This window comes from Temnothorax nylanderi, unplaced genomic scaffold, assembly GCF_030848795.1.
Source record: "Temnothorax nylanderi isolate EJ_2023f unplaced genomic scaffold, tnyl_v1.0 TNYL_tig0155_pilon, whole genome shotgun sequence".
Lineage (NCBI taxonomy): Eukaryota > Metazoa > Arthropoda > Insecta > Hymenoptera > Formicidae > Temnothorax > Temnothorax nylanderi.
In genome coordinates, this window is record NW_027249217.1 from 200,722 (window position 1) to 214,150 (window position 13,429).

Genomic DNA, 13,429 nt, shown 5'->3' on the forward strand with positions numbered 1-13,429 from the left:
CGACGAGGGAGTTGAGCGAGTTGGCAGCAGGGAGTATCGATCGGGCGATCGATCGATCTGTCGCGAGACAGAGGGATTGTCGATGGTGGCGCGGCAGGTATGGAACGGAGCAGGGAGGTGTCGCGACAGATCGATGGATCGAATGACCGAAGAGGCCGGACAGATAGACAGGTGATGGAAAGAGAAGGAGGGAAAGCGACGGAGTGGTAGAACGAGGAAGGAGAAGAGGTGACGAGCGTGCGTGAGCTGGACTTTGGAGGCAAGGAGAAAGGAGCTAGGGGAGTAGATTAAGGGGGAAAATGGACGAGGTTAAAGCGGTGGAGGAGAGGTATGGATACGGGCGAGGACGAGGGACATAGGAAGAAAGGTGAGTAAGAGGTAGGCGGGAGGAGCGGGGACGGATCAGGGGGGAGGGAAGGCGGCGAGCGGGGGGAGGGGGAGAGAATGAGGGAGGGGAGGAGAGCAGTGGCAGAAGGGAGGGAAGCGGAGAAAGGACAGAAGCAAAGGAGGCGGAGGGAGATGGTTGAAGTAAAGAGGAGGGGAGGGGAAAGGAAGTGGGTTTTTTGTTTCAGAGCGAAGACAGAATAGGAAGGAGGGAAGGTGGCGAGCGGGAGGAGAGAGAGAGAGAGAGAGGGAAGGAGGGGGAGAGAGCAGTGGCAGAAAGGAGGGGAGCGGAGAAATGGCTGAAGCAAGGAAGGCGGAAGGAAGGAGATGGAGGAATGAAGGACGAAGGGAGGGGAAATAATACATACAAGGTTGGCACCGCTTGTCGTTGGGAAATAGGCGGGATCAATGGAGCGATAGATCGATAGTCGAAGGAGAGAGGGAAATGCGAGACGAAGGCACGTGGCAGGTAGTAAGATAGCAGTGCAAGCGAAGGTAAGTGAGAGGAGACGGAAAAGGAATCTGCAGCCAAGAAAAAGAAGCGAAAAAAGAGAAAGAGGGGAAGGAAGGGAGAGAAGGAATTAGTGAGGAAAAGAGGAGAGAAGTAAGTAAGTAAGGGTGGAATTAGGCAGGTACACGTAAGGGGGGTAGAAGGAAAGAGAGAGAATAAGAGGGGGAGTCAAGAGATAGAAGTAAGGTAGTGAGAGTAAGAAAGGGTGTATAGGAGAATTGGTTACAGATCACCCAGGATTACCCAGGATGGAGGAAGAGGGGAAAATAATAGCGGAGGCGGTGGGAAGGATTGTGGAGGAGAAATCAAAGAAGATGGCGAAGGAAAAGAAGGAGGTGGAGAGAAGGAAGGAGGAGAGGATAGAGGAGTTGGAGGAGAAGGTAAGGAAGATGGTGAAGGAGAAGAAAGAGGTGGATAAAAAGAAGGAAGAGAGGTAAGAGGGGCTTGAGGAGAAGGTAAGGAGAATGGAGAGAATGATAGAGAGAATGGAACAAAATGGAGGCAAAAGGAAGAGGGAGGACATCGAAGAAAGTGTGGGGGTGAAGAAGAAATGGTGGGCGGGGGTGGGCGAGAGAAACGAGGATGAACTGAGGAAAGAGAACGTAATCTTAAGGGTGGAGAAGGAGGTATGGGGAGATAAGGGCTCGCACTGGGAGAAGGTGAAAGAGGTATTTACGGAAGGATTAAAGATAAGGGTGACGGTAAGGGATGTGTTTGTGGTAGGACAGAGAGGAGCTTGGTTAACGCTATTGGTGAAGCTGAAAGACGAAGAGGAGAAATGGCGGGTGATAGAGGTGAGGAGAAAGGCGGGAAATAGGGTAGGAGTGAAGATCGTTGAGGACAAGTCGGTGGAAAGGAGAGATAGAGAAAGAGAGGAGAGAGAGAGGAGAAAATGGAAGGGAGAATAAGCAGGAGTACAGGGAGATCTGAGGAGGATGAAATCTCCAAAGGTATGGAGGAGAAACTGCTAATGGAGTCGGACGATGATGGGGAGGCCGGAGGGAAGAGGGACTGGGCCAATCGAGGGTAGGCTGAGTTGGGAAGAGAGGGGGACAAAGGATGGGGCCGGTACAAGAGCGGAGGAGAAGGAAGAGGAAGAGGAACACGAGGAAGAGATACTTATGATTCGAGTTTTGACTTTAAGGTTGTTGTTTGTAAGAGGCTTGACGCGGGTGTTGAGATTGAATTGTATTCGTTTTGTCTTTAATGTCTGTGTAAGAGGTTTGGGAACGTTCCTCATATAAAAATAAAACGCCTTGTAAACCCTGTGGGGAAACACAATAAATACACATACATACAAGTACAAATATATTTGTAAAATGTAAAATATGCTCAATATACTCTTGTATTGTAGACATTTTATTAATATAACTTAATAATGTGCAAATTATATTATAATTTATAATAACATATTTTCATACTTATAAGATATGTACTTTACCATAACAGCCCAATATAATAGCTCCATAGAGTATCCAATTTGCTTGAGGAGATCGGTTCTTTTTAATTAAATCTTTTATGACATTCTTTGCAGTATCTTCTGGTGGCCAATAACATTGTGACTTGTCTTTAACATACCACGTGTTTGGTACAGCTTCCACTGTATCTTCAGGATCAAACTTCACAACGAGCCAATAAGGCATCTTCAATATTCTATAATTAAAAAATATATATATATTTAAATATGCATACAAAATATTTAAAATTAACAATTACAAATTGGATACATTCAGAAGTATGACCGCTCATTGAGCGGCCAAGTAGCAATTGAATATAAATTGGTTGGATTCAAAGGTAAGAACCAATCACATTCTACATTCTATTGCTACTTAGCCGCTCAGTGAGCGGTTGTGCTACTGGATACACCCATTTACATATGTAGACATGGAAATGAAACGAGTATATCTTTGTGAGGTAGCACTACCAATTTTCTTTTGATGAAATCAATATTCCATGCTTCAAGTGAATTATTCTCCTTTTTTATAAATTGAATATCAAATAAGGGCGACGAGCATGGTTTTAAATAAAAGTCATCTTGCTTGCTATACCTGTATCCTATTATACATACAGAGTTTTCACAAGAAGCGATATTCTTAATTTCAATAATAAAATTATGTTTTAATTCTACAAATCTGTCGCCTATTTTTGAAATATCTAAGCAATAATGATTTGTCTGCGCTTGCCTATATTGTGGAGATGTGCAATTATTAATTAAAGGCCCATCGAAATGTTCTATTCGTAATTTCACAGAATCATTGCTTGTAATATTAATACATTCAGTATTATTGCCTTCTTTAATCACGCGACGTATAACTTGTTGTAAAGGCTGAGCAGATTTGCGAATTTTTTTTTTAAATATTGCATGAAATTTTCAAAAGAAAAGGCACTGAAATTATCAAGCGAACCGTATAATTTTACACACTCACTTAAATGCACCAAGTTATGTACATTATGTGATACAAAATCTGGACCGTAAATTTTAATGGATTGGCAAACAAAATGTTTCATCAAATCATGAGCATACAATACATAATTTTCTAATTTTGAGTAATATTGACTTATCATTATGGAACTTGCAAGGCTTAATGTAATAAAATTGTTATAGATTTTACGCGGCAGAACATCTTTTAAAACTATAGGACCAATATATAGCAAAAATAATCTAAATTCTGTAGCTTTATATCTTTTGCATTCAAGTATAGAACGCGTTTTTCTAGAAAACTCACGAGGAATATTGTTGCGAATCGAATAAATGAATATTCGCGAAGTTAATATTCTTCGTGAAAGCGAACATTCTTCGAGATCGCTCAAATGGCTCCAAACCGCGACGGTTTACTTCCCCCCTTTTTTTTGGTGTTTTCGAGCAACCGGCTCACAAGTGTTTCTCGCGTGATCGCAAGCACCGCGACCAATCAGCGTTTCTCACGTCACCAAATTCCTCGCGGCCTAACGCGAAGCTCCGGCCGCGATCCCTTGCCTGCTCCGGCCGGGACGGACAGTGAGCCATCACAACTCGTACGCGATACTTGTATTTATCGCCGTCGAGAAAACGGAGTAGAATTCAGTATCGAAATAGCGAGTGCGAAATTGAAACGCGCATATGGCAGACAGTGTAACCCGCTTTAAATAAAGTGACTCTTGTCTCGTTTTACACGAGAAACTTGACTCTTATTTTCTTGTGCTTTCCTCGGCGCGCTTCGCGAAAACTTCGAGCGGTCCACTAACATTTAATGGTCCTTCGAGCCGGATTAGTGATTAAAAAACCGGCATAAACAGTTCGACCGCCTCAAGAGCCTCGCGTCGTGCTACTCCGAGATCGACAGACCGTCGCGACCGCCTACACGACTCGCTCGAAAACGGAGTTCGCCGTTCGAACCGTCGCACGTCCCACGTGCTCGAACAGTCATCGGTTCATCGGGTTCTCCTCGATACGTGCTCGATAAGTGGCTCATTCTGGGCATTAAGTGCTCTGCTGTGCGACGTGCTGTACGTCCCTGCCTCCCGCGAGTACCGCCCTGCTACTCGCCGCGGAGTCGCACGCCGAGACGTGTCAGACGTCCTTGCCTCCCGCGAGTATCGCCCTGCTACTCGCCGCGGAGTCGCACACCGAGACGTGTCAGACGTCCCTGCCTCCCGCGAGTATCGCCCTGCTACTCGCCGCGGAGTCGCACACCGAGACGTGCTAGACGTCCCTGCCTCCCGCGAGTATCGCCCTGCTACTCGCCGCGGAGTCGCACACCGAGACGTGCCAGACGTCCCTGCCTCCCGCGAGTATCGCCCTGCTACTCGCCGCGGAGTCGCACACGAGCGTCTTCGCTCGACAAGAAGATTGACACGCAAGTGTCTGAAAGATTTCTACGCGATCCAGACATCCGCTTAACATGTCTTCGGATCTCGAAAATCTACTCATTGCTCAAGGCAATGCGATTGACCAGCTCCGACGGTCGCTGATTAACTTCAAGAAGCTTCCCAAGGCTCAGGTCACTCTCCCTAAGACGAAGGGGAGACTGACGAATTTGGAGGGTTTCTGGGAGAAAGTACAAGCCCTCCATGTCCAGCTGCTGCAGACGGCTACGGCGGAGGAGAAGAAGTCGACCCACTACTTCAAAGACGAAGAATTTCTTGCCGCCGAGGACGCCTACCTTGACGCGGCGGACCATCTCCACGAGGTCATCGGTAAATTAAGTAACGACGCCCCGAGCGCGCCGTATCGAGGTAACGAATCGTCATATCGCGACGCGCACTCCGGCATGTCATTGCATCTGCCTCGTATCTCGCTTCCGAACTTTTCGGGTGTCTTCCCGGAATGGGAAAATTTTCGTGGAATTTTCGAGTCCCTCGTAGACAAGAATGAATCCCTCACGAAAACTCAAAAGTTGCATTACTTGAAAGCAAGCCTCTCCGGCGAGGCTGCGCTGTTAATTAATAATATTCAAATTTCTGACGCGAACTACGAGGCAGCGTGGCGACTTTTTCTCGACGAGTACGATGACCGTAACGCGATTATTCACGCGCACAATCATTCTTTCGCCGACTTACCGAAGATAAAAAGCGAGAACGGCGTCGAACTGAAAAAACTTCGCGATAATGTGTCCGCGTCTCTCGCCGCTTTAGCGAATCTTGATCGTCCGGTCGATATGTGGGACGACCTCCTTGTTTACATTATATCGCAAAAGTTTAGTCCGCGAACGCGTAATGAATGGAATCTAAAACGAGGCGATACGGATGCGTACCCTACGTATAAAGAGATTCATGACTTCATGACTCTTCGCATTCGCGGTCTCGCGGATTACCCTTCGCAATCCGAATCTGCGTCAAATAGTGCGCGCGGTAATAAAGCTCGTACTTCGGTGAATACTGTTTCGCCCGTCAAATGCGTCCGTTGTTCCGGAAACCATGGTCTGGCAAAGTGTAATAAATTTTTAAGTCTGCCGGTCGAGCAGCGTTGACTCGCCGCGCCACAGCATAAATGTTGCTTTAATTGTTTGCGAACCGAGCATTTTTTAAACAATTGTCCGAGTAAAGGACGGTGCAATCAATGCCACCAAGCTCACCATTCGCTGCTTCACCGCGAGAGTACGGAAGTTGGTACCAAATGCGAGCCTTCTTCGATTAACTCGCTGTCCTCAGTGCAGTCTGCTGCGTCAGTAGCCGCTGCTTCCGAGCCACCGGCCGCGCCCTCCGCGTTCGTTCAAAACGTGCATGCTACTCGAGATTTTGTAAAACAACCGCCTCATGTACTTCTCGCCACTGCGTATGTTAGTTTAAGTACAATCGAGGGCCGCACATTTAAAGTACGTGCACTACTAGATCAAGGCTCGACGTATAGTTTCATATCAGAATCTCTTTGTCAGACAATGCGAACCAGGCGTCATCGTGCCGCGTTGAAAATACATTGTTTTGGAGAAAAATTTAATGGAGTCGCGCGGTCACAAGTTAATCTTACTCTCGCGCCCTACGACAAACAGGGACCGATATTCCCCTTCTCGGGCTACGTATATCAAAGAATCACTTCGTATACAGCCTCTCAAACGAAGCCTGCCGCAATGTGGCCGCATCCACGCGATTTACACTTAGCAGATCCTGATCCCTCCTGTAATCACCCGATTCATGTCCTTATTGGAGCGGATTTATACGGGTCCCTGCTACGCGACGGCCTACGTCCAAGCCCGGTCGGCACACCGACGGGCCAGCTTACGATTTTCGGATGGATCCTCTCCGGTCCCGTCGGCCCTGCGCGCCCGGCCGGAGAGTCCGCTTCTGTCCTGAATTGCGTATCCTGCGAGGATACGAATTCCTTAATTCAAAGTTTTTGGGAGGACGAAAGTATCCCCTCTCGAACTCCTCTCACCGAAGAGGACGAACGTTGCGAGAGGCATTTTGCGACGACTCATTCTCGCGATTCACAAGGACGCTACATTGTGCGTTTGCCGTTCAAAAACGGCCCCCCTCGCATCGGCGACACATTTCGAAAGGCTTCCTTTCTGTACTCCAATATGGAGCGCCGACTCTCGCGGAAACCAGAAATCGCCGCGCAGTATCACGATTTTCTAAGGGAATGCGAATCGATGGGGCACATGGAGGCGGTGCGGGCGGACGAGCGCCCCCCTTATTCCCCGATATACATCCCACATCATTTTGTTTTACGCAAATCGAGTACAACGACCAAGTTACGCGTTGTGTTTAACGCCTCAAGCGCATCGACCGACAAAACCTCGCTCAATGATTTCCTAATGGCGAAACCTAAACTTCAACAAGACATCGCCGCGATAATCCTGCGCTGGCGACTCTTTCGGTACGTGTACATGGCTGACATTGCTAAAATGTTCCGACAAATACTCGTGCATCGGGATGACGCGGACTATCAACGAATTCTTTGGCGCCCTCCCGACAGTCTGTTGATTCGGCTTTACCGCTTACTCACCGTGACCTACGGGCAAAAACCTTCGCCTTTTCTCGCACAGCGCTCCCTTCTCCAATTAGCTCGCGACGAAGGTAAAGACTTCCCCGACGCGGTCACTATAATCGAAGAGTCGACCTACGTCGATGATGTTCTTTTCGGAGCAGACGACCTTCTGTCTCTGCTCGAAAAGCGCAAGCAACTCGTGGGCATAATGAATCGCGGATGTTTCCCCCTTCGAAAATGGGCCGCGAATTCAGCCGAACTTTTGACGGATATTCCAGAGGACCAACGGGAATCCTCGGACTATCCGATCAATCGCGATGACACGCTCAAGGTCCTCGGCCTGTCTTGGTCTCCGCGCGATGACTCGTTTCGTTTCGTAATTTCGCCATACGCCGTGACAGTTCATACTAAGCGCTCCGTTTTATCATTTATTGCAAAGCTGTATGACCCCCTCGGCTGGGCGTCACCGATAGTCATCGCGGCCAAGATGTTGATGCAAGAGCTCTGGCTCCGTAAAATTGATTGGGATGCTCCCATCCCCGATGATCTTCTGCATCATTGGATCAATTACGTTTCAGACTTGCCTAATATTAGCAAAATACGCATTCCTCGATGGACAGGGATGCGTCAAGATAAACTCGATGTTGAATTGCACGGTTTTGCGGACGCCTCCACTCGCGCTTACGCCGCGGTCGTTTTCCTCCGAATTATGCATTCTCCCTCTAACATTCAAGTCATCCTCCTCGCGGCCAAAACGAAAGTCGCGCCATTGAAAACCGTTAGCGTTCCACGATTGGAACTTAACGCCGTCGTTCTATTAATTCGATTGATAGAATGGGTAAGAAACACCACGCGCTTGATGCGAGCTCTCTTATTTGGATGGACTAATTCCCAAATCGTATTAGCTTGGCTTCAACAACATCCATCCCGATGGAATTCCTATGTCGCGAACCGCGTCTCCGAGGTGCAGACGCGCCTTCCGACCGTACGTTGGCAACACGTTCGCTCCCAGGAAAATCCTGCCGACTGCGCTTCGCGCGGTTTTACTGCCGCCGATCTCGTCAATCATGAATTATGGTGGTCTGGGCCCCGGTGGCTTAGCACATCCCCGGCCTCGTGGCCAATCCCCCCGACTCCTATCGAAAAGGACATTTTACAAACGGTATCTTCCGAAGCGCGTAAAGCTACCGTTTATCTCGTCGATTCAACTCCTGAGTGGGATCTGCCCACCTCCTGCTCGAGCTGGATCCGACTTCTTCGTATTACCGCGTACATTCGACGTTTCGTTCAAAACTTAAAAAATAAAGTCGCCTCTTCGGTGATCGTCAAGTCTCCCTTGACCGCAGAGGAGATCCACGAAGCTTCCGTCTTTTGGCTTCGATCGGTACAAGCGACTTGTTTTTCGGATGACTTGAAAGCTTTAAACGCTCATGTCGCTGTATCGCGATCAAGTTCCTTACGCTCTCTTCACCCCTTTATCGGAAAAGATCAATTAATCCGGCTTGGCGGGCGGCTCGAGAACTCCGCGCTGAGTTACAATGAGCGACACCCCGTCATACTCCCCAGACATCATATTGCCGAACTTTTGATCGATCAAGCACACCGACGCTCCCTCTATGGAGGGACTCAACTCACGCTTAGATGTCTCCGTCAAAATTATTGGTTAATTTCAGCGCGAAGCATGATCAAATCTCACATTCATAAATGTGTTACATGCGTTCGATATTCCGCGAAAACTCCGACGCAACTAATGGGTGATCTCCCGAGTCCCCGAGTAAATCCTGCTCCTCCGTTCTCTCACACGGGCATAGATTACGCCGGACCTATGAAAATTACCCCCGTTGTCGGTCGCGGTCAAAAGGGGAGCAAACACTACGTCGCGGTATTCGTTTGTCTCGCCACTAAGGCGATCCACCTCGAAAGTGTAGAGGATTACTCCACCGATGGATTCCTCGCGGCATTTCAACGGTTTGTCAGTCGCCGCGGACTGCCATCGGACATGTACAGCGATAATGGCACGAATTTTGTGGGTGCTGACCGCGAGCTCCAACGCAGCTTCCGCGCGCTTGTGAACAACTCCTCCCTCAAGGAAATTCTCGCTAACAACGGTGTACGGTGGCATTTCGTGCCCCCTGCGGCACCACATTTCGGCGGGCTTTGGGAGGCTGGAGTGAAGAGCTTTAAGCACCATCTCAAGCGAGTGACTGGTGCTCGCACTCTGTCTCGCTCTGAATTCGTTACGCTTTTATGTAAGATAGAGGTTTGCTTGAACTCGCGACCGATCTCTCCACTTAGCGACGATCCGTCCGATTATACCGCTTTGACGCCTGGTCATTTCCTTATCGGCCGACCGCTCACAAGCGTACCAGAGGAATCCGTACTCGAAATCAATGCGAATCGTTTGTCGCGATGGCAACACGTACAATTAATGCTCGAACAAATCTGGCGTTCTTGGTCGTCGAACTATTTACATTCATTGCAACAGCGCGTTAAATGGACCGAATCTCACGATAATCCGAAGGTTGACGAGTTAGTTTTACTTAAGAATAACCTACTCCCTCCTTCAAAGTGGGAACTCGCAAGGATTCAGCAAGTCCATCCCGGACTTGACGGTCGCGTTCGCGTCGTCACATTGCGCACCGCCAATTCCGAGCTTAAACGACCAATAACGCAGATCTGTCGGTTGCCTGCATCTATCCGTCCACCGGGACCCGTAGAATCTCTTTAAATTTAAGCCAGCGTTTTTCTTCTCTCATTAGATTTAAGGACATTGTGTTAACTCTAACAAGTGTATATAATGTATATAAAGTTGAATAATAAGACGTCCACACGCTCCTCTATGCGACCTTGTCCATCCCCGTTTGTTTCGCATTCCGTCGAATACGAGGCGGGCGGCATGTTGCGAATCGAATAAATGAATATTCGCGAAGTGAATATTCTTCGTGAAAGCGAACATTCTTCGAGATCGCTCGAATGGCTCCAAACCGCGACGGTTTATTTCTCCCCTTTTTTTTGGTGTTTTCGAGCAACCGGCTCACAGGTGTTTCTCGCGTGATCGCAAGCACCGCGACCAATCAGCGTTTCTCACGTCACCGAATTCCTCGCGGCCTAACGCGAAGCTCCGGCCGCGATCCCTTGCCTGCTCCGGCCGGGACGGACAGTGAGCCATCACAACTCGTACGCGATACTTGTATTTATCGCCGTCGAGAAAACGGAGTAGAATTCAGTATCGAAATAGCGAGTGCGAAATTGAAACGCGCATATGGCAGACAGTGTAACCCGCTTTAAATAAAGTGACTCTTGTCTCGTTTTACACGAGAAACTTGACTCTTATTTTCTTGTGTTTTCCTCGGCGCGCTTCGCGAAAACTTCGAGCGGTCCACTAACAAATATATCGCTTTAATCTTATAAGATTTTCGGCAATGTTATTAATATCACGGGCTCGTAATTTGTGAGGTGGTTTACCATGAATCCAACCATATCGGCTGTGACAAATAATTCTTTTCACAATACCTAGTAAAAGATTATGCATGTAATCTATTGGTACGTTGTCTATCATATTAAAATTTGGTATATCTAATAGCATGCTTCTATCAGTATGATGCTCTGGTTGAGCCGTAGTTCTGAATGAACTATCGGTTCTCTTGCGTAAATTTTCAGTCTCAGTATAGCACAATACATTATTTAAAAAATCACCCTCTTGATTACATTTTGTGCATGAAAAATATCCTGTATGACTTTTGATACCTAAAGCAAATGATTTTGCAGGTGAATCACAAATTAACAAAAAAATTCGAAAAGTATATCTACAAGAATTTATTAATATTCCGTTGGTCGATAAATGGATACATTCATTAACAAAATCCTTAAAAAACTCATTAGTAGGCTTTCCTGAACCATGATACAAAGCAATTAAAAACACATGTTTTATAAGTATTTCTATCGATTTTACTGAGCACAAAATAGGCCAAAATAAACTATTAGTACTCTTACTCAAGGGTAAGCCATCAATATTAATAGCTAATAAAAACTCTTCATTTGGCTGTATGTTGATTTTATAATTTATACAAAATAAATTTAAAGTTTTCTCTATGCCAAAATAATAATATGCTCCGTCAGCTAAAGGTGTTATAACTATGTTACTAGGTGTTTTTAGAAGCGTTCTCGGATCTTTTGGTACATTGTCACATCCAGGTATTTCACGTATAATGGGGAGTAGATTTCTCAATGCTGACAAATTTATATTATCCTTTACAGCCCATTTGGCTATTTTCGAGGTTATATACACACATAGCGATACTTCGTTTATAGGATTCTCAACATGCCTAATATTACTACATGATATGTTATTAATATCATAGTCCGTATTATTAAATAATTCACTGTTACATGAAATATTAATATCTACATCATCGTCGCTATCTACATCATTGTCGCATGAACTTTTTTGCAACATTGCGTTATCGTTACTTTTATTATCATTTGCGATATCTTGAATAATACTATTATCATCTATATTAATGTTATGAGAATCGAGAGATGACTCGGGCTCGTTGTAAATCATTGCTAAAAATTTATTTATTTTTTTAAGCTTTTTAGAGAACTTCATTTTATGCCTTGATTGATTAAGCTTGTCCATGGCTAAAGAGGTTATGAGAAGGTTATAAGAAGAAAAAGCAAATTATACAGAGGCCAAAAGAATAAAAAACACGATATAGAAGTGTATACTATGTATTACAAAAAACGGCCAATTTCGAGCACTTCAAGATGTTAAAAATGTATTAAATAATTTTAAAGTATACAGTCAGTCGACGTTTCGGCCTAACTTAGCCTTCTTCAGGACATTAAAAATCCAAACCGTTAACGCATTACAAAAATTCTTCTTCCCTTACAATAACTGAATCAAATCACAAACGCTACTATTTACAATATTTAGATCTCGCCGAAGTATGTGGAGAATTGGTCATAATGAAGTCAGAAGTAATGATCGAGTATTCGTCAAGTTATCCGCCGATTCACTTTGTCGCCAGACCGTCTTAGTGGCAACTAAACCGAAAGTTGAAATTTGAAATAACCACTAGATTTATTAATTAAGTCTCAACTCACGACAATCAAACTCACATAAGCGGTCAACCAACAACGACGCGGGTGAACTCCTTCCATCACATCTCAAAAGCGTGTGTTCGTCGCAAACAATAACAGACGACTGAGGCAATACACGCATCGCAAGGGCACAATAACCCATAGTTAATGTTGTTAGAAGAACATTTATGATAACCGATACAAAATATCGAAATAAGCATCGTTCAATAGTTCCGTGTCCTTGTTTAAATTTATACCATTTTTCTGCTCTTTAATATGAATCATTTCAGCAGTCAATCTCTTTTTATAATTATGTTCGATTTCTAAGATGCGTGCATTATCCCAGTCAAAAGAATGATTGAATTTTGTGGAATGCTCTGAGACAACCGAATGTTTAGACGCGTCCAATCTGATATTATTTTTATGTGATATTCTTTTAATCTGGTTTGTAATTGCCTCTTGGTCTGACCGACGTAAGAGGCATCACAGTTCTTGCAGCAGATTTTGTAAATTACGTCATTGTTAGAAAAATGGGCATTCTTATCCTTCTGGACCTTAATAATATTACTGAGATTATTTGGAATACGATATCCCAACGAATTCTCTGATTTATTAACCACTGAGGCAATAACTTCGGAAGTAGATTTTAAATAAGGTATAACAATGAAACTTTTCTTTTGTTGCGTACATTCCAAATAATTCGTGTTACTCCTCTGTATCGATTGAAGTTTCTTCAGCCTTCTGTTAATATGTAAGAATATCAGGTCGATGGGATACCCATTCTCAAGCAACACGTTGATGACAAGGATTAAATTTTTATTGTAAAAGCTGGGATAAGACAACATAATTGCTCTATCTACCAAGCTGTAAATTGTTCCTATTTTGTGTTGAATAGGATGATTCGAAAAGAAGGACAATAGCCTGCCAGAAAAAGTTTCTTTATGGAACCAATCAGTTGTAATCGTGTCCCCCCTTACAATCAACATCAAATCTAAAAAACTAAGGCAGCCATTGTCCGCGTGCTCTATTGTAAATTTGAGTCTGTC

General features: G+C 45.3%; 1 protein-coding gene across 1 annotated transcript; it reads left to right on the forward strand.

Moving 5' to 3' along the window:
* Nucleotides 1-4,776: 4,776 nt before the first annotated feature.
* Nucleotides 4,777-5,844, forward strand: LOC139777620 (uncharacterized). Its single transcript, XM_071715174.1, has one exon. The coding sequence runs from the start codon at nucleotides 4,777-4,779 to the stop codon at nucleotides 5,842-5,844; it is 1,068 nt and encodes a 355-aa protein (XP_071571275.1).
* The last annotated feature ends 7,585 nt before the right edge of the window (nucleotides 5,845-13,429 follow it).

Excerpts from the sequence above, each read along its gene's own strand:
- LOC139777620 (XM_071715174.1), top strand. The coding sequence starts at position 4,777 with ATGTCTTCGGATCTCGAAAATCTACTCATTGCTCAAGGCAATGCGATT.